This window comes from Saitoella complicata (assembly GCF_001661265.1).
Source record: "Saitoella complicata NRRL Y-17804 unplaced genomic scaffold SAICOscaffold_25, whole genome shotgun sequence".
Classification (NCBI taxonomy): domain Eukaryota; kingdom Fungi; phylum Ascomycota; class Saitoellomycetes; order Saitoellales; family Saitoellaceae; genus Saitoella; species Saitoella complicata.
The window spans coordinates 132462-149864 of NW_017567016.1; the positions used below are offsets into that span (position 1 = coordinate 132462).

A 17403-nucleotide genomic window follows, 5' to 3' on the forward strand; every position below is an offset into this window, starting at 1 on the left:
TCAGTTCAGCAGCGGAAAAGAGGCCCGGAGGTGGCGAGGATGGCCGGGGAATGTCGTCTACTTAACCGCTTCAACGACGATACCCGGGACTTTTCGAAGTCGACCCTCGGCGCAGCGTGCAGGCGGAGGCAGGGGTGATCCCTAGCCACTCGAAATTACTGTATGGGAAGACAAAGTCAAAAATATCGAAACTTATAAGACGTTCGCAATGGCCGATACAGATGTCACTCCCCTCTTGAACAATCTTGTTGCCCAGATCGCCAACCTCGAAGCAACTCTGGCACCTCTGACAGGACATGCTGCCTCTTCCCCGGCCACTGCGTTACTCGAGACAACATCCAAGCTTCCCTTGTTAGACCGAGGGAAGTTATATGTGACTTTGACCTATGCAATTGATTCAATCATATTCTGTCAGTTGAACCCTAGTGTATCGCACGAAGCCTCCTGCTAACCGTGTAAACAGCATATCTCAAGACAAGAGGGACCGCAACGAAAGGTCACCCTATCGTGACTGAGCTCCAGCGCGCAAAACTATACATTCAAAAGCTCAAGGACGCAGAAAACCCGCCAGCACAGCGAAGTAACCCATTAGATAAGGATGCAGCGAACCGGTTCATCGCACATGGTCTCGCGGGGAATAACAGATACGATGCTCAGCGTGCCGAGTTGAGGGATAAGGAGCGCGCAAGTGCGAAACAACGTCTGCAAGCCCTTAATGAGAAGGGCAAGAGTTCGGATGCGAGTGGCACACATACGAAGTTCGAGGAGAGAGGAGTGGTGAAGCCGAAGGAGGACGAGGAGATGAAGGATGCATCAACGCCAACGTCGGATGATGGTGCTGCCAAGAAGACGAAGAAGCGGAAGAAGACGGCCGAGTCGGCGAACGGAGATAAGAAGAAGAGAGGCAAAGGTGCGAAGAAGGCATAAACCTATGAGGGTACGGCAGATGGAAAGGCTTCGGCACGTGAAGGAGAGGGTTGGAGACGGAATCATAGCATGGCACATGGGATCACTCGGCGTTAAGGATTTTGTTTGGGTTTCATCGGTCTCAGGAGAAGAAGCAACATTGATCTGTTCCCCGTTCTTACGACAGTGCACATGAGCCAGCTGATATTACACGCCCCCATCGCCTTGGCCAAAGGCAGTAAAAACATTGCATTACCAACCTTTCTCCAAAGGGTTTCCTTCCCTTCATCATCTCTCGATTTATGACAGCGGACGTCTTCCCCCGCAGGTCCGAGCTGCCTGAGCCTGCATGGCGCAGTTTTGACCGACCGACCTCATCGTTCCCGCAAGACAGCAACCCGTCACACATATCAAAGGTAACCAACGAACGACTCACTGGCTCTCGACAGTACCGTACTGATCAGATCCAACAGACTATGTTCGGCTACAAGAAGTACCCTACCCCCATCCTCCGCCCTCTGTGGCCTTTCTTCGCTGGAGGTACGATCTTCCCCTACAATTCAAATTCAGCATTGATGTGATTGCGATCTATCGCTTTCAATGCTGTTTTTTTTTGACTCACACCATTGTTGAATGCGGTCCTAATTTGACTCATAGGTGCCATCGTTGTCTTTGGTGTTAACTCTATCGCCGACGCCATGATGAAGTGTACGTACCCTTTTCAACCGTCCCCTCGAGTCGAGATTCTCAGTAAACCACTGGGATACACGATTAAACGGGAATTAGAGATCAATTGACTGATACCCTTTACTAGCTGACCAATACAAGGACGACCCCCGCAACCCCTACTTGAAGCGCGCTCAGAAGGAGGCCCACTAAGCGCTCGTTTTGCGAGGATTTTGGAAGTGTGGGAGTTGATGCTGTGTAGGATTTCAAGTGGTATAGAGGTTGTGTAAGGAGAATGAAAAATATCGATACCATGACCACCTATGCGGACGCGAGACGTGAATTCAATAAGTGAAGAATGTGCTGCTTCCTCCAGTATTGGCGTACTTTTTGTGTTGACCATGTGTTGACTGCTAAGATATACAGTTATTCATATGGTGTGACGACAGATAAACTACAAGTCTGTCTTACTCCTCCAGACTAAAGTCGACAGACCCGGTCTGCACTCTGACCACAACATCCCCCCTCCCTTGCCTCTGTCTCCTACCACCCCATATCTTCCTCCCAACCCATCCCATACTGTCATCCCCATCGATTTCGACACCCCGTGCGATTGCGTTCCCAACCCTTGAGCTCACATCAAAGGATCCCTGCCAGTCACGAGGATAGCTCAAAGCATAAGATCCAGCGCTCGCACCATGGAAAGCATGGACGTCGCGTGCAGAACCGCGGACGCGGATATCACCTGAACCAGCGGAGGTGAAGGTCTTGAGATCCGCCGAGTAATTGTAGTGAGATGAGGGTGGGAGGACGGTGATGTCCACGTCGATACTGCCTGCGTCGGACCTCAGATCTAGTGCAGAGCCCAATGCGAAATGTCCCGAGATTGATCCAGCATTTGCTCGAATTGATCCAGTAGTCATGAGGACTTTGGGAGGGACTCCGGCTCGTGAGCCATGTACTGAGCCTGCGGAGTTGTGCACCTCGACTTCGGCGATACTGATTTCTGCCGCTGAATCGAGATAGATGGACTGCACTGGGAAATCCAGCATCACATAAGGAAGGATGACCGACGGGGGAAGAGCAACCGTCGCCGAGATCTTCAAACGGTTACGGGAGTAACTTTCGCCCCAGCAACGGTTATCTTGCGGATGAGATGTCTTCAACACGACCTCCTCGGTGTTCGCTTCAATCCAGATCCTATCGACAAGGTCCGCTTCGGACATCTTCACCTCCCAATCGACGAGCATGGGATCGCCCTCGGCACCAGCAACGATCTCTACTTTGCCAAAGATGTGGCCGCAGAAGTTTCCGTAGTTCACGTTCCGGACCGTGAGACGAGATGAGGGTGAGAATGTTGTTTGAACGTGCTTTCCAGTCCATTCAAACGGAAGTTCATTGTTGTCTGAGCGATCAGGATTGGGACGATATGCGGATTCAGTATCCTGTGGACGCTCACTTGAGCTTGGCCGATCGGGGGAATGGTGAATGCCCTGTAACGCACCTGTGTTAGCATCCGACCGTCGAACACGACCAATACAGACGCGTTACCTGAGACCATTTAGGAATATAAGAAGCCATGTGAAAGAATAGCAACAGTCCGAAGACGACAGCAACGAGATAGAAGCGCACCGCACGGCGTGAGCTGGATGGATCGGAGCGGAAAGGATGATGAGCCCTGGGAAGAATGCGTTCTTCCGAAGCAGCTGTGTCTTTGTTCATCATCAAGTGATCTTGGGAGAGCAATGGTGAGTTGCCAAGACGAGTGCTCTTATAAGTCAGCGGCATAGCGACGGGTCGGGGCAGGATGTACTGATCCCCCACCCAGCAGGGTCCGCTGACGTGCGGTCACCAGACGGTCAACACGGTGCCGGCCCGCTTCTTGATCATGGCCCAGTCCAAGATGGCAGGTTGCTCCCCCAAATTGGAATTCATAGATGGTTTATCGTCTTGGACGGCTGGCAGTTGGTAGAATCCATTACGAGTCGTAACAGTCTCTTATCGATAAATGCAGAACACCCGACGGCGGTACATACAATGCTACGTCGTCACCGACTGAACAGTACGCAATAAACAATTGACAAGATGATGACTCGTCTTCTTCACAGGCAGAACCCCCCACCAGACTTACACAAAGCAGAACGGGATGCTGCACGCGCCGAGTTCATCTGGCTCCTCGAATCCATCCTCCCGCATACAACGAACACCCTCATCTCCGGCCTCCAAGAATGCGTCGCAATTCTCTCTTCCGAATCCTCAATCACCCTCGCTCTCTCATCCGCCCGCAGCGAGCAGCTCAAGGGATTCGTTGTACGGCGTGGAGACGAAATCGTCAAAACCGATATCCGGCTGAAGATGCCTACGTTTAATTCGGGGAGGGGGTATAAGCTTACGTTGACGCCGAGAGGAATTGGGCATAGGGAGGTTGAGAGCGAGCCACATCCGATTCCGCTTCCGCAGTATTCTGCCGCGAAGAGGATGATTTCGAGGGCTTTGGAGTTGGCTTCTTCGCCTGATTTTCTCTCGCCAGAGAAAGCATCATCGAACCTCTCGACGCTCGCAGAGCTACTGCATACGACACTTACGACTTTACGCTCACCAGACGCCCACACCCTCTTCCCCTATGCCGCCCTCTCAACGGACCTCCTGCCCTCCTCCCTCTCCCTCGACATCTTCCTGGCCGACGGCGCCGTCACCCTCGACCTCCGCTCCCTCCGCCTCTCTCCCAACCCATCCGATTTCACACACAAACAGCACTGGGCAATGGGATTCGGAAAAGTGAAGCATGAACCGCAGGGGGAGGTGTATCGGTATGCGGAGCAGTATGCGAAGGTTTTGGAGAGGGTTAGGGTTGAGAGTCAGGATCCGGGGTTGATGGCTGTTATGGTTAAGGTGAGTGTTTTGGAGGGGGCGGCGAGGCAGGCGAGGGAGAAGGTGGAGATTGCTGGGTGGGTTATGAGGGAGGGAAATGCTGAGTGAAAAACGCGTGACGACGCTTTACGCGTTATATGCCCAAGAATCCGGAGAACTAACCCCACTCGTCTGCGACCAAGGCGATGTCACATCGCTGGTATGTGATCGTCGATATGCATCGACTCAGAGCAAAGGTTGCTCCAAGAGTCGAGCCGGAAACGACTCCAGGATTGGGAGCACCTGCTGGAGGATTCAAAGCTGGCCTCCTCCGTGGCTTGAGACTCCCGACCGGTATACAAGATTGCACAAGGCGGGCAGCCTGCAACCCCATATCATGTCAAGTAAATATTATAATGAAATAGAAAACCCAAACTCCTAAACCTTTGAACCCAGTACTGATAATAACACGCACACCTTCAAGCCAAAGACTGCCCATGATTCTGCAAACCAAAGCCCATACTCATCCGCACCTGTCTCTCTTTTCTCTCCTGCTCAAGCTCGAGTCTTTCCACACTATATGCCAAGCGCTCTTTCCTGGCTTTCAACGTCCTCATCCTATCCTCCAACTCTCTTGATGCCGTTGCGGAAGTTCTTACAGGTCGAACAGGCGCTCTCGGCTTCACAGGCGGCTTCTGTTGTAGTCGTACCTCCTGTAGATCCATCTTTGATCTCAGTGCATACTCGCGTCGTTCAAGCCTATTTACCGACCCTTCAGCTCGGCGGAGGAGTTCCTGGACTTGTGGCCCGACTTCGGTTTCGAGGCTTTGGAGGGCAGCGGTGACTTCGCGTTCGGGGAGGAGCTCAAAGTGTCTGGCTGAGGAAAGGAGGTGTGCAATGCGAGGGAAGTCGTGGATTCCTGTGTCGAGTGTCGAGATTGATACGGAGAGGAGGTCGACGGAGGAGCGGAGGGAGGATATGCAGGATTCCAGAGAAGCGGAAGTGGAGTTTGCAGAGGAGCCCAATGTCGAAGGGCGAGAGTAACGGTGGTGGTCCATGGCCGAGTGATTGCTGGATGAATGCTCTTTCTTGTCCATTCGCGGTGTATGCTCTCGAGTAAACAATCGCGCGGGGTGTCGTGGGTAGGTTGCAGCATCAGCCACTCGTACACTGTGAGGCTGGGCGACGAATCTTGTCCCAGGCAAACACGCTGACCAGAGAAAACAGTCAACGTTACCGTAATGCTTGCTTCGAGGATTTGCTTGCGTTCAACGAGTCGGAAGGGTCTCTTGGCCAACGTCGCTCAAGCGCGGGCCGCTTCGACTGCTCCGGAGGCGAGTTTGGAGCAGCTTTTCAGGGATATCAGCGATGCTGTGGATAATCCTCTGGTTGAAGCGGGGTCCGCTGAGGAACAGGTCTTTATTCCGCGACGTACGCATCCCATCACACTGTTCGCGCGCTCTCGAATTGGACGAGTTGACCTTCCGGAGGATGTGATGGAGAAAGTGAACTCCATTATCAAGGATTCGGGTGTGAGCGGTCCAGAGATTCGTACCGCTGCCACAAACTTGTATGCGGAACTCAGAGAATCAGATGCGCCAGACACGACTGAATTCACCGATGCGCAAGCCGCCGCTTATCTGGCTGGGTTGATGCCTCATGTGTATGCCGCGACGTACACAGTGTTGACCGATCTGCGAAAACGGATGGGATCGGATTGGCGGCCTCAGAGTGTGTTGGATCTCGGAGTTGGCCCCGGAACAGCTGGACTTGTTTTTCGTGATGTGTTTGAGGGGATTGGAAGGGCTGAGGTTCATTACAGCGACATGGAGGATCACGACGCAGCAACACCACAAACCGAGCAACTGGAAGACCTGGCTAAGCTTATGGTCGTCGAGGGCAATCCGAAACTGCACAATCATGCGCGTACCCTTCATCAGGCTCAAATGTCGGGCTCGAAGAAGAGCACCACCGTTATTCCGCGATTGCCTGTGTCGACTATGGACTGGTATGACCTCGTGCTCGCCCCGCACATGATCCTTTCAAGTGCATTGGACGCCCGCGAACGGGATGACTTGGTCCGAGACCTGTGGAACAGGCGTGTCGCACCCGGCGGCATGATGGTCGTGTTGGAACGTGGTACACCCCAAGGTTTCGAGGCGGTCGCGCGTGCACGACAAGTCATCCTTCGCACAATCGAGAATAATGACGAAAAGGGTTACGTCGTTGCCCCATGTCCCCACGATAAGGAATGTCCTATGTTCGCGGGTGGACCGGATGAGCACAGAAGGGAGTGGTGTTCCTTTTCCCAAAGATTGTTTTCGCCGCCGTACTTGCAGAAGACGAAGCATGCACGGGATAATAACGAGGACGCAAAGTATTCGTACGTTGTTATCAGGAAGGGTGTTGAGCGGCCTGGAAACCCGGACCCGAAGGTGATTACGGTGGAGGACGCTGGTCCGGAGGCGACGGGGCTTTGGGCTGAGGAGACGTTGCGGGAAGCTGCAAACCACTGGCCACGTATCATCGTACCCCCGTTGAAGAAGCATGGGCACATCATCATGGATTCCTGTGCACCAACTGGTCGTCTGACCCGACTTATTGTCCCAAAGAGTCAAGGTAAGCAGGCATACCGCGATGCTCGCAAAGCCATGTGGGGTGACCTCTGGGCACTGGGCACGAAGAATAAGGGAGTGGCGAGGGATCTCAGACTATCACGCAGATCTCGCCTAAACCAGGGTAAGGAAGAGGACGTACCTAAGGATGAACAAGAGTCACCCGAGGATGAGGAGGAGCTGGCGGCTGCGATGGAAACGTTGAATAAGATGGATGAGGAGGAGCGGACGGGCAAGAAGAGCAGAGACGAGACTTCTGAAAAGGGAGGACTCAGAGACCTACGTGGTGACAGTAGGGACAACAAGAAGAGACGAGAATGGGTCAGGAAGACGATTGCTAAGGAGGCGAAGAAGGCGAAGAAGTCTGGGGCTCAGTTTGGAGTGAATTTGGGACGCAGAGATGCGACTGAGGAAGACAAGTAATCTTGGAAAGTGATTTGGCATAGGTTTACCTGGAGTTCTTTGCATAATTGATACACACTCGATTCTCACTCAATTTAACCTAGCATAAGCATGCTCAAGTGTGTCTGGTCTGCGGCAACTACTCTCATCTAACTGCCGTGGACCCTCGAGCCTTGCAATCTCGACCCAGTCGATCACAATACGAAACTACGGTTGATCCAACTCGTCATGTCTGGGAAACCACGGCATAACCTGCTACCTGTGCCTCTACTCGAGCTTCAGCTTTCGACAATCGACCTGCTTCTGTCCATGTTCTGTCTGCCAGGCGAAATCGAACAATCCGAATTTATTACTACAGCGATAGAAGATCTCCGATTTTACGTCGAAGATCCTGCTTCGACCTCGCGGCCACATTCCCAGTCGATTGACTTTGGGTTGAATGTGACTGTGGATCCAGATCATATCTTGGAGTTATTGATCAAGATTCCACTTACAGCAGAAGGAGCGAACTTGAACGACGGAGATGAACCACCGCTACCACTAATTTCACTGCGCTGTCCATCGTGGATGAATCGGAAGATGCATGCGGATCTGGTACAAAAAATGCCTGTTGACAGCCCAGATAGTGTCATGTTGGTTGTGGAATACCTGAAAGAGGCTGCTTCCGAATTTCTCGCCACAGAGGCGATTGCACCAGAGGGACGTCGTGGCGAGGTGAACCATGATGAAGGCGAGCTTGTACGCGCTTGGTTTTACTTGCAGTCACTGAGTACTCGAGAGAAGCGTAATGATATGGTAAATTGGGCGCCGGGCTATGGTCTGACAGGATTTGTTCTTGCTGGAAAGCCGGGAATTCTTTGTCTTGAAGGAACATCTGCAAATATTTCAGCATACATGTCTGAAATCAAGACCAAGTCTTGGTCTGATGTGCCATCGCATCAGAAGAAAGTATCGGAGAGGTATAGGGAACAGGGTCTGGGTGTGACCCGCGTTTTCCAAAGCATGACGGAGGTAACTGATGAGATTTCAAAGGGAGGGTTCAGAGGCAATCGAGGAGATATGACAGAAATTCGAGAGATGTTTGCAAAGGTTGGTCTGGAAGATATCTTTGCGGAGGTTGTCGGACTGTGAAATGCATGCGACCTACGAGGTATGAAGAGGTTATACGCGACATTGAATTCATAGAAACGTGGTGTCGATTACGATCACCATAATGTTATAATCCATATTTTCCCCCGACATCCAAACATCCTCAAAGCAATCTTGCCTCCCATGTACACGAATCCGACCGGCGGATCAGACTTCCTAATCCAAGCTCTTCAAAGTAGCCCGAGAGAACCTAGAACTCATTGCAGTCCCGATGCTGCCCCGATCTTTCCTCTGTCCAGTACCAGTAGTCTCCTCCCAATGCGCCCTGAGCTGATCCAACTCGCTCGCCAGAGAGTTTAGCATACCACTGGTGCGGTCCTTGTAAGAATCGCGATCCACCGTAGCCGCGTCAAGAGTCTGCGTCGACACAACACTTTGACGGTATGTATCAATGGAGTGCTCCATCCTATCCAGGAGTAGAGCAATCTTATCTTCGGCTTCTGAGGCACGGGCGTCCAAAGCAGTGTTCTCTGATTGGAGATTTGCGATGACAGCACGGGCCTCATGAAGCTCCTGTGTAGTGGCGGAATCATTGCCGCTGTCGGCAGCCCGGCCAAGACGCTCGTGCAGAGCATCACGTTCCTCATGCAAAGAAGCCAACTGCTCTCTCAGACTCTCGAGTTGACGCGTCACGCCTTCCATCTCAGAAGTATGGGCCTCCCTCAGGGCTTGCATTTGAACACTGTGGTCGTCTCTTAAAGCGGTAAGTTCAGCCTCAACCCGCTGTGACTGCTCATCTCTGACAACACCAATCGCAGACCTTTCCTTCAACCGTTCCACCTCATTTTGCAACCTTGTATTTGCCTGTTTGTACTTGGCCAATTCATCTTTCATTCGCCGCAACATTTTCTCCGTTCCCTTGACGTAATGCACAGCTGACTGATAATCGCTTTCCAACTGGCTCAGTCGCTCTCTATAACTTTGCGTACTCTCAGCCAACTCGGCCTCGGCTTCCGTAGCCCGTGTCTGCGCCCGCGCAAGACGTTCTTCCACCTCCATATTGGAGACATTCGAGTAATTGCTCTCCGTGCGTTGATGGCGGGATGCGGCAGCAGCTTGAGCCTCAAGTTCACGCTGGAACCTCAGGCTCTCCTCTAGCTTTGCTTCGAGCTCGCGCATGCGTTCAGAATGATCAGTGCTGGACGCATCGGGTCTTGGACTTGTCGGAGTCTGACCACGAGATCTGCGCTTGTCAAAACTGTTCGTCCTGTCGTGGCCTGACGCAGAAGGTCGCTCAGTGATGATCTCGCCCATAGCTTGGTTTTTGGCCTTGAGGGCCTCGAGTTCACGCTGTGATTCAGCCAACGTAGCGTTTAGGTCCGCGTGCTCCGTTTTGAGCGTCTGAAGCTCCTTCAAAGCCTGAGAAAGTCGAGACTTAGTGGCAACGCTATCGCTGCCAGCTCTGATACGCTGACTCTCAAGGGCGGAAACCCTCTCCAAGGCAGCAACAAGTTCTTGCGAAGCTTTATCCGCCATGAGCCGAACGTTCTCGTGGGAGACCTTGGTTTCGTCCAGCTGGCGCTGAAGGGCCTGGTGCATCCCAACTGACACGGACTCAGAAGCTGCATTGCCGCTGTCTTCTCGGGATCTTGACATCGATCGGCTAAGGCTCTGCAGAGCTTCGGCCCTTAATGCATTCGCTTCAGCCCTAGCAGCCTCCAACGACTTACGTAAATCTTCAGCCTGGGTGGTACCGCGCTCACTTTCGACCTTAACTTCTTCAAGCTCCGCCTTCAAGCGTGTGAACTCTGTTCTCAACTCGCTCTTGGATCGACGTTCCTCTTCGACAGCCCTTTCGGCCTCCTCTGCTCTGTTAGTGATCGTCAGGACGGCGGTGTTGATTGCTGCTATGGCAGATTCTTGTTCAGCGGCGCGATTGGTAGTCTCTTCTGCACGCTTGGAGATACTGTCAGCTTCGAGCCTCAAGCGATCTCGCTCAGACTCTGCGTCGATTCTGCGAGACACCTCTGTATGAGCTTCTTGCTCGGCCGAAACACACCTCTGCCTCCAGCTTTCCGACTCTGTCTTCAGCCGGTTATAACTCTCCTCGCCCCTTTCAACAACCTCTTTCGTGCTCTCCCAGGAGTTTTCAACCGCATTCCTAGCTTCCTTCTCGCTCTTCAGCTCATCACTGACCCTCTCTAGCTTCTCTTCGGCTGCTCGCTGCTCCTTAAAGGCAGCCGCAAGCTTCTTTCCCATCTCTGCCGCACGTTCGGCCTCAATGCGGTTGAATCCTTCCTGGTCATTGTTCAGAGCAGCCTCCCTTGCCGCACGGGCATACGCAGCCTCACTGAGCGCAGCCTCCTTAGCCCGCTCCGCATCCATAATCTTCCGCGCAGCGAGGGCCTTCTCTGCCTCCATAACTTTCTGAGCGTGCATCAGTTCTTCGCGTAGCGCAAGGAGAGATTGGGTAACCGATTGTTCCTGCTCTGCGGGTACCTTTTGTTCGGCACGAGCAGCCTGAACTTCAACAGTCAACCATGCATTCCGTCGCTTGAGCTCAACGAATTCCTGTTGGTTCCCGCCTGTAGCCGGTCGACTATTCATTACAGATCCAGGCTCAGATGCAGTACGATCTCTCCGCTCTTTCTGAACTCCATTCTGCATCTGTGCGAGTCTGGAATGTGTTCGTGGTTGAGCTTGCGACGACGGTGCCCGGGCAGGTGCCGCACCAACTACTGGCGACGATGGTCCAGGCGACTGCGTCGAGGGACGACCATTCTCCTTCGCGTTCTCTCCAAAGCTCGCTGCGCGGCCAAGCCGCTCCCTCTCGTTCATGGTCATCCTGAAGTGTTCGCTTGTGGGACTCAAGGTTGCGCCCTCGGCTTCTCTTAGGGAATCCAAACTCAACTTACGACCTTGTGCAGCCAATGACATCGTCATGGGTTCCATCGTTTGAATGCTCGGATTTCCAACGACAGGGGCGGACACTTTACGGTTAGTTGGCTGCTGCTGATGACCTATGGGAGGAGAGCGATATCCTGGCTGGGGAACTCCCGTTCTCGAAGTTGATCTTGGCTGAGGAAGACGCGATAACCGCGGCCCGCCAGACGGTGAGGCAGCGCTTCCCTCCTGATATTTCATCGTCGGGCTAGCTGCTCCAACACCGGCAGCCATCTGTCTTCCTTGTGCTAAGCCTAGACTCCCACTTCGCTGTCCGTCTGAAGGAGCTGCAGGGTATTTGATCTTCCCAGTGTCCAGGACATAGAGCCTTTCGGCCTCCCTTGCCGTCTCTGCATCTCCGGTGCCATCCAATACGCCCCGTTCACCACCAAGGACGGCTATTAAACTTCCAACAGCGGTAAGGGAATGTCCTGAACGCCCCTTTGGTTCTTCGCCCATATCCCGGAATGCGTACCATCGTCCTCTCATCGGGCCTTCCAGCTGAAGCGCGGCAAGACCTGGAACGTCTGCACCATCTTGACCACGTCCACCAAAGGTGTAAGCAACGCCTGCAACAACAGTTGTGCTGTGACCCTCTCGTGGGGTGGGCAGGTATCCAGTCGTGGTTAATTGCGTCCATTCCGTTGTGCGCGGATCGTAAACCCATGTATCGTTGTACCAAACGGTACCGTCGGTACCTCCGCCAATGTACAACTTATCATTGTGAACGACGGAAGAATGGTTCGTGCGAGCTGGAGGAATAGCTGTTCCGGGTGCGGTTGGTGCAAGTTCCCATCTCGATTTAGGGGTGTTGAGCTCATTAAGATCAAACGAAACCAAATCATTGAAGAAATACCCGTCGACCTGACCTCCAAACACGTACAGTCTACTTCCAAGAAGTGAGAGTGTATGCCCGTACCTTCCTGCTGGTCTAGCACCTGCCGGCGATAAATGCGCTTTGGACCAGGTCTTTGTTGTAGTGTTGAGCAAATGCAGATCTGTATCATGAGGAGTGGGGTCCACTTCGTCTTCTGCACCATCCAAAGTAACTTTGGTGTCACCTCCAAACACTATGAAAGCATTGCCGACCAGTGCAGCAGCGTGGCCGACACGACGACCCGGCGGCTCACCGAAGGTCTGCACAATGCGGACATCCCAGCCTAGCTTGGGATCCGATGGATGTGGTTTGAGAACCCATAAATCGTTGCGTGGTTTTGATCGGACGAGGCCTCCGAAGACGTGAACTTCGCCATTCGGCCCAGAAGTCGCTGGAGATGCATGCCCATATCGAGGGAAAGGGTGGGGAGTAGGCAAGGTGTAACTACTCCATGGGAAAGATGGGGTGCGTTGTGCTGGAACAACACTTGGTAAACGCTGTTTCGGCAGTTGTTGCGGTTGTTCGTCACGGTCCGCAGCTAAAGGAGCTTGAGCCTGAGGTGCGAATGCCGTGTTACCAGACGAGATTGGCGATGATGGAGTGTTGTGCGCAGCTATCAACGGAGAGGCTGAATGCTTGTCCTTGTGCTTGAACTTCGAGAATAATGACATTGCGACTGTTTCGCAATCTAGGACATCCCCTCCCTTCGAAGGTCAGATGGTTTTTCTCGGTGTTGACCTTTCTCAATTGAGACGCTCGGTTGACAGCGGACGTGTATGAACACTTGCCTGGAGCTGCCTCCTGCGCATGCGGCTATAGCTACGGGCTCGGTACTGCGCCAGCGGCCGCCTGCTGTAGGAACACGTACTTTACGCTGGCTGGATCTCTTGTTTTACAGCTACACTGCTACGGTAGACAGCAAAGCCTTGGACGTCTACGAGCTGCTTCGTGTGGTATGGCCGTTGCACTTGGGCTCTGGAGACCGCTGCCCTGCGGCTCCGGATTCGATGCACTCCTCGACGTCGCGCTTCACTGGGCGCAACGACGAATTGTACAAAACCACCCATGTTTGTATGTTGAAAGATTCCAATTTAAAATTCAACCTTGACTGTACTGTCTTCTTCTCTTGCTCGCTTCTTCAGCTGAACCTCCTCCTTCATGAGCCCTGACACGAAATCCCGGAAAAACTCTACATATGGCTTCAAGCTCGTTTTCTCCCAATCATCAATCTTCTCCGCATCCTCCTTGCCCTTCGTTTTCCACTCATCGATCTCTTTCAGCAACTGGGTGACAGTCGGCACACTTTCAGGGTCAAATTCTTCAGGTCTTCTGCTGTCAATCGGAACACAAACGCGTCCAGTCTTTGGGTGTACACAGAATGGCGACTTCAACAAGTGGTTCGTGTGCTTCGAGACTTCAGCGTCAAGCCTTGGGTAGGTGTACTCGAGCACGATATCCTGTTTTGCGTTCATCAATGCCTTGGTGTCCAAGGTTTTGGATGCTCCACTTGATGCTACGGCGTCAATATCCGCCCATTTGTTGATTGAAGGTCTCCCGGTATGCGCATTCCACTTCTTTCTCAGCGCGTCGCACAACTCCCTATCCGGCAAGAGACGCAACAGCTTCTCCGCTCCTTCCTCCTCTCGCCATGGGTCCTGTCCCTCTAATACTTGTCCGCGGAAATCATCCTTGAGGATGTCGAGACTGCGCTGTACCGAAGGATGTAATGGACGCTTCAGGTCGACTTTCTTTCCTGATTGCGATCCTCCCTTGATGACCTCCAAGAATGTCGCAATCGCGCGTCGCTTTGCATCATCCATATTTCGAGCTCTTTCATCACAGACCCAAGCATGTGCTCCTCTTCGACCAGAGTAAACCCATAGGATCTGTTCAAACCCAAAGTCATCGCGCAATGCTACATCAATCGTCTTGATAGCCATTGTAATAAAGCCCCAGCACTTTTTACACATCTCTGCGCCCGAACAACATGTGCGAATTTCGTCGTAATCAGTCATATCGATGTCAACGACAAACTCCTTTTCAATCGGACGAAATGCGGCTTTCCGTAGGGTTTTGCGGTCGCGAGGGTTGGCAGTGTAAACAGGACCAATCTCGAAACGTGATGGGTTGAGTTTCAGGACGTCCTTCTTCAAAGCAGCAGCATCGCTGAAAGCGAGGTATCGAAGGTATGCGTCGTTTTGCAGCGTGAATGCAAACTCTCTATGCGTAAAAGATTTCGTAGGTGATGGCGAGTGGTTCAGCCATTGAAAAAGGTAGCGGTAGGGAAACAAGCGGGAGTAGAAAGCAAGCATAACCTCTGGGTCCGAGTAAGAAGCTTGCAGCGGTAAAGGTTGCTGTGATATTTCTTCGGCCATGATATCGTCATCATCATCGAAGAGGTTCTCCAGTTCAGCTGTTGGGTCTGCCATGTCTGTTGCGTGCGGCACTGATTGTTGGTGTTGTCTTTCTCAATCGACGCGATTTGGGGAACGCGTCGCACAAATGCAATTGACGTGCAGGACGACGCCGTAGGATCGCACAACGAGAATCGAGCGTGGAGCCGTACGAGAGGTAGTCGTACGATGGGGCCGAGCGTAGAGCTGTGCGACGGGAGTAGTCGTACAATGGAGTCGAAGAGTTGTCGGAAAAGACCTCGGATTCGAGCTCGGTCTGAGCAGCTGCAGCCCGGTTAGTTAACGTTCTATGTTCAATCAGAGCGCGTTCTAGTATGGAGGTTATTGTTCAGGATAGCGAACAAGTTATGGCTAAAGCTGTTAATACATTCATTCGCTATGTTCCATTTTTAGCTATGACCTCCCACGTCTTCCCAATTTCCTTACCATATCCGCCTTGTTCATCGGCTTCCCATTCTTAGTATAAGTAGCTCCAAGTAACCTTAGACCCTTCTGGATTATGTTGGTGTTCTTTTGCTTGAGCTCACGGAGGGGGTAGTCCTTAAAGATTTTTGGAGGGTGTGCGGGGACTTGAACGGGTTCTCCGCTCTCTTCACCCTCGCCTTCTCTGCCCTCTCTGCTCTCTCCAGCCACAACTTCACATTTGGTATCTTATTCCTGCTGCTCAAGTGTAACGCTGACATCCGAAATGATTTGCCTTCGTCGCGGGTGTTGGCCATTCCGTCCATACTGTCTTGTTTGCCTCTTCATGAGGGCAGTGCAGATGGAGATCAGGAAGGTTGATCTTCCAAAGACATATCACTTGTGCCTGGCAAAGGTCACTGCAAGGTGGTCCGGCTGCCTGCCCCGCCCTGAGCATACGAACTCAGCGGCATCACTATGCTTCTTCAGGTATTCAGGCGTGAGAAGTGGTGTCTTACAATTGTAGACCCAGGCCTTTGCAAGCTTCTTCTTCAGCATACTCAGCTCTTGCACGAGTTCTCTTCCTGCATGTTCAGTCTCCAAGTACGTATTGCATGACTGTAGGACCTTCTTGCAAAGCTCCTTTCTGCTCATATTAGCCGACAACAACTCAACTGCCAGGTCTGCGATCTTCAAGCTGATGATGCTGACAGGTGATAATTTTCTTAAATCTGACAGGAGAATAATCAAATCTGTGGCGCTGTGGAGGAAAGAAAGGAACCACAAGAAGTGCCATGTCCGCTGATGCTTCGCTGACGTCGCCAGCAATCCATCTCTGGTTATAGAAGGCGAGAAACGGAACACCAATCTTGCTGGTGAACCTTTTTTCTGCAATCCCATAACCGTGAAGGAAGTTAGCTGCTGCCATAGACAAAACCAAATGACCCTAAGTCACAATCACAACTGGTTTGTTAAGACCAAGATACTGGGCTGCAAACTTCATACAAGCATCAACTCTTCCTTCACTGCCTGTGGAAACAGGTCATAGAAGGGAAACAGATGACCGGCAAAGGGATTCCTGTTCTCGTCTCCAGTTCCCCTCCCATGCCTGCATCCTCCATAGCGACCCCTGTGCAAGACGCCCGGCGTGTGCATGACCGGAGAAGAAGACTTTGCGCAATTCAAATCCTTCCTGTGTCAGATCTTTGCCTAAAGACAGGAGAACTTTCGAATATGGAGGGGTTGCCTGCTTGATCACTATCTATAATACCTTTTCATTCCATAATAGGTTCCCAAGAGCGGAAGACGTCAATGATAGCGAATTAGTATTGGGGAATCTGGGAAATCTTCAGAAAAACCGTGTCTTCTGCTTTGCATACAGTTGAAGGTTCTTTTCATCTGGTAAATTACCACAATAAGCGCCTCTGCCTTGTCGGTTCAAAAGATACTTCAGGCCAAATGTCAGGGATGGGTGTCGTGACTCCGGAAAGAATAACAACATTCGTTGACGTGACTGAAACGTATACCGAAGTGCTGACACGAGTCGGGCAGAGTCTATCCTTCTCCCGCATCTTCCTCAAGCTCAAGCCTCGCAAGCTGCTCTTCAATGGGGACCTCTTCACCTTCCTGAAAATCAAGCTCTGGCTGCTCAGCATCATACTCGTTTTCTCTCACTTCTTCAAGCTCCTCCTGCGTAGCATCAATCCCTGCCTCTTGCCCAGCCTTGAAATACGCCAAAAAAGCATGCAGCACCCCATTCTTCCTCTGTTGCATATCCTCAGCCGGTCTCGTCCAAGCAGTTTTGTTCTTCCAACCCTTACCAATGTACCTCAGCAAAATCCCCGACTCAGCTGTAAGGTGCGGCCTCGATTTAAGGTACTGCCTCCAAAGGACGGACTCTGTAAAGCTCTTCTCAGCAGCATCCTAAGCATCCAGGATAACCCTGAGTGTACCAACAGACAGTCTGAATGATCTTACATACAGCTCAGTGCAGTATTCTTGACAAATGCGCGTTTCATCTGCCCTGCGCAGGGTTGTCACCTCAACACCAGATCAGGGTAGCTAAAGGTCCTAGACCGTAAAGTGAAGTTGGCTATGGACAGTTCAGACTCCCAGCAGTTGATTGGTGTCCTCAAATCATCCGTAGCATCACTCTTCCTGCCGTTGTGACATCATCAGGTCTTTCGGTGGCGATGCGGATACTGCATACCCGTGCACCGCCGTGCATGTCTGTGCATAC

At 52.2% G+C, this 17403-nt stretch overlaps 10 protein-coding genes across 10 annotated transcripts; 5 read left to right on the forward strand and 5 right to left on the reverse strand.

Moving 5' to 3' along the window:
* Positions 1-206: 206 nt before the first annotated feature.
* SAICODRAFT_21520 (uncharacterized protein) lies at positions 207-1083 on the forward strand (the record flags this gene model as incomplete). Its single annotated transcript, XM_019166434.1, has 2 exons — positions 207-410; positions 464-1083. Coding segments are annotated over 2 exons (668 nt in total), but the record flags the coding sequence as incomplete, so codon positions are not given.
* A 211-nt stretch (positions 1084-1294) lies between these two features.
* On the forward strand, positions 1295-1779 carry SAICODRAFT_84817 (ATPase, F0 complex, subunit J; the record flags this gene model as incomplete). Its single annotated transcript, XM_019171382.1, has 4 exons — positions 1295-1322; positions 1380-1446; positions 1564-1614; positions 1721-1779. Coding segments are annotated over exons 2-4 (174 nt in total), but the record flags the coding sequence as incomplete, so codon positions are not given.
* A 260-nt stretch (positions 1780-2039) lies between these two features.
* On the reverse strand, positions 2040-3153 carry SAICODRAFT_9825 (uncharacterized protein; the record flags this gene model as incomplete). Its single annotated transcript, XM_019172151.1, has 2 exons — positions 2040-3065; positions 3124-3153. 2 exons carry the CDS (start codon positions 3151-3153, stop codon positions 2040-2042), a joined length of 1056 nt encoding a protein of 351 aa, XP_019021663.1.
* A 242-nt stretch (positions 3154-3395) lies between these two features.
* SAICODRAFT_170372 (uncharacterized protein) lies at positions 3396-4726 on the forward strand. The gene has a single exon (XM_019165737.1). The coding sequence runs from the start codon at positions 3658-3660 to the stop codon at positions 4549-4551; it is 894 nt and encodes a 297-aa protein (XP_019021664.1). The 5' UTR covers positions 3396-3657; the 3' UTR covers positions 4552-4726.
* A 175-nt stretch (positions 4727-4901) lies between these two features.
* On the reverse strand, positions 4902-5480 carry SAICODRAFT_9827 (uncharacterized protein; the record flags this gene model as incomplete). The annotated part of the gene is made up of 1 exon (XM_019172153.1): positions 4902-5480. One exon carries the CDS (start codon positions 5478-5480, stop codon positions 4902-4904), a length of 579 nt encoding a protein of 192 aa, XP_019021665.1.
* Positions 5481-6932: 1452 nt separating this feature from the next.
* On the forward strand, positions 6933-7531 carry SAICODRAFT_31840 (uncharacterized protein). The gene has a single exon (XM_019168027.1). It carries the CDS (start codon positions 6984-6986, stop codon positions 7458-7460), a length of 477 nt encoding a protein of 158 aa, XP_019021666.1. The 5' UTR covers positions 6933-6983; the 3' UTR covers positions 7461-7531.
* Positions 7532-7602: 71 nt separating this feature from the next.
* SAICODRAFT_31841 (uncharacterized protein) lies at positions 7603-8611 on the forward strand. The gene has a single exon (XM_019168028.1). The coding sequence runs from the start codon at positions 7668-7670 to the stop codon at positions 8568-8570; it is 903 nt and encodes a 300-aa protein (XP_019021667.1). The 5' UTR covers positions 7603-7667; the 3' UTR covers positions 8571-8611.
* Positions 8612-8669: 58 nt separating this feature from the next.
* Positions 8670-13022, reverse strand: SAICODRAFT_21527 (uncharacterized protein; the record flags this gene model as incomplete). The annotated part of the gene is made up of 1 exon (XM_019166435.1): positions 8670-13022. The coding sequence occupies one exon, from the start codon at positions 13017-13019 to the stop codon at positions 8745-8747; it is 4275 nt and encodes a 1424-aa protein (XP_019021668.1). The 3' UTR covers positions 8670-8744.
* A 207-nt stretch (positions 13023-13229) lies between these two features.
* Positions 13230-15193, reverse strand: SAICODRAFT_170396 (prim-pol domain-containing protein). Its single transcript, XM_019165739.1, has 2 exons — positions 15189-15193; positions 13230-15138 (listed from the first exon to the last, which is right to left on the reverse strand). Exon 2 carries the CDS (start codon positions 14775-14777, stop codon positions 13440-13442), a length of 1338 nt encoding a protein of 445 aa, XP_019021669.1. The 5' UTR covers positions 14778-15138; positions 15189-15193; the 3' UTR covers positions 13230-13439.
* SAICODRAFT_170393 (uncharacterized protein) lies at positions 15170-16499 on the reverse strand. The gene has a single exon (XM_019165738.1). It carries the CDS (start codon positions 16062-16064, stop codon positions 15561-15563), a length of 504 nt encoding a protein of 167 aa, XP_019021670.1. The 5' UTR covers positions 16065-16499; the 3' UTR covers positions 15170-15560.
* Positions 16500-17403: the final 904 nt, after the last annotated feature.

Excerpts from the sequence above, each read along its gene's own strand:
- SAICODRAFT_170393 (XM_019165738.1), bottom strand. The coding sequence starts at position 16,064 with ATGGGATTGCAGAAAAAAGGTTCACCAGCAAGATTGGTGTTCCGTTTC.
- SAICODRAFT_31840 (XM_019168027.1), top strand. The coding sequence starts at position 6,984 with ATGGATTCCTGTGCACCAACTGGTCGTCTGACCCGACTTATTGTCCCA.
- SAICODRAFT_31841 (XM_019168028.1), top strand. The coding sequence starts at position 7,668 with ATGTCTGGGAAACCACGGCATAACCTGCTACCTGTGCCTCTACTCGAG.
- SAICODRAFT_170396 (XM_019165739.1), bottom strand. The coding sequence starts at position 14,777 with ATGGCAGACCCAACAGCTGAACTGGAGAACCTCTTCGATGATGATGAC.
- SAICODRAFT_170372 (XM_019165737.1), top strand. The coding sequence starts at position 3,658 with ATGATGACTCGTCTTCTTCACAGGCAGAACCCCCCACCAGACTTACAC.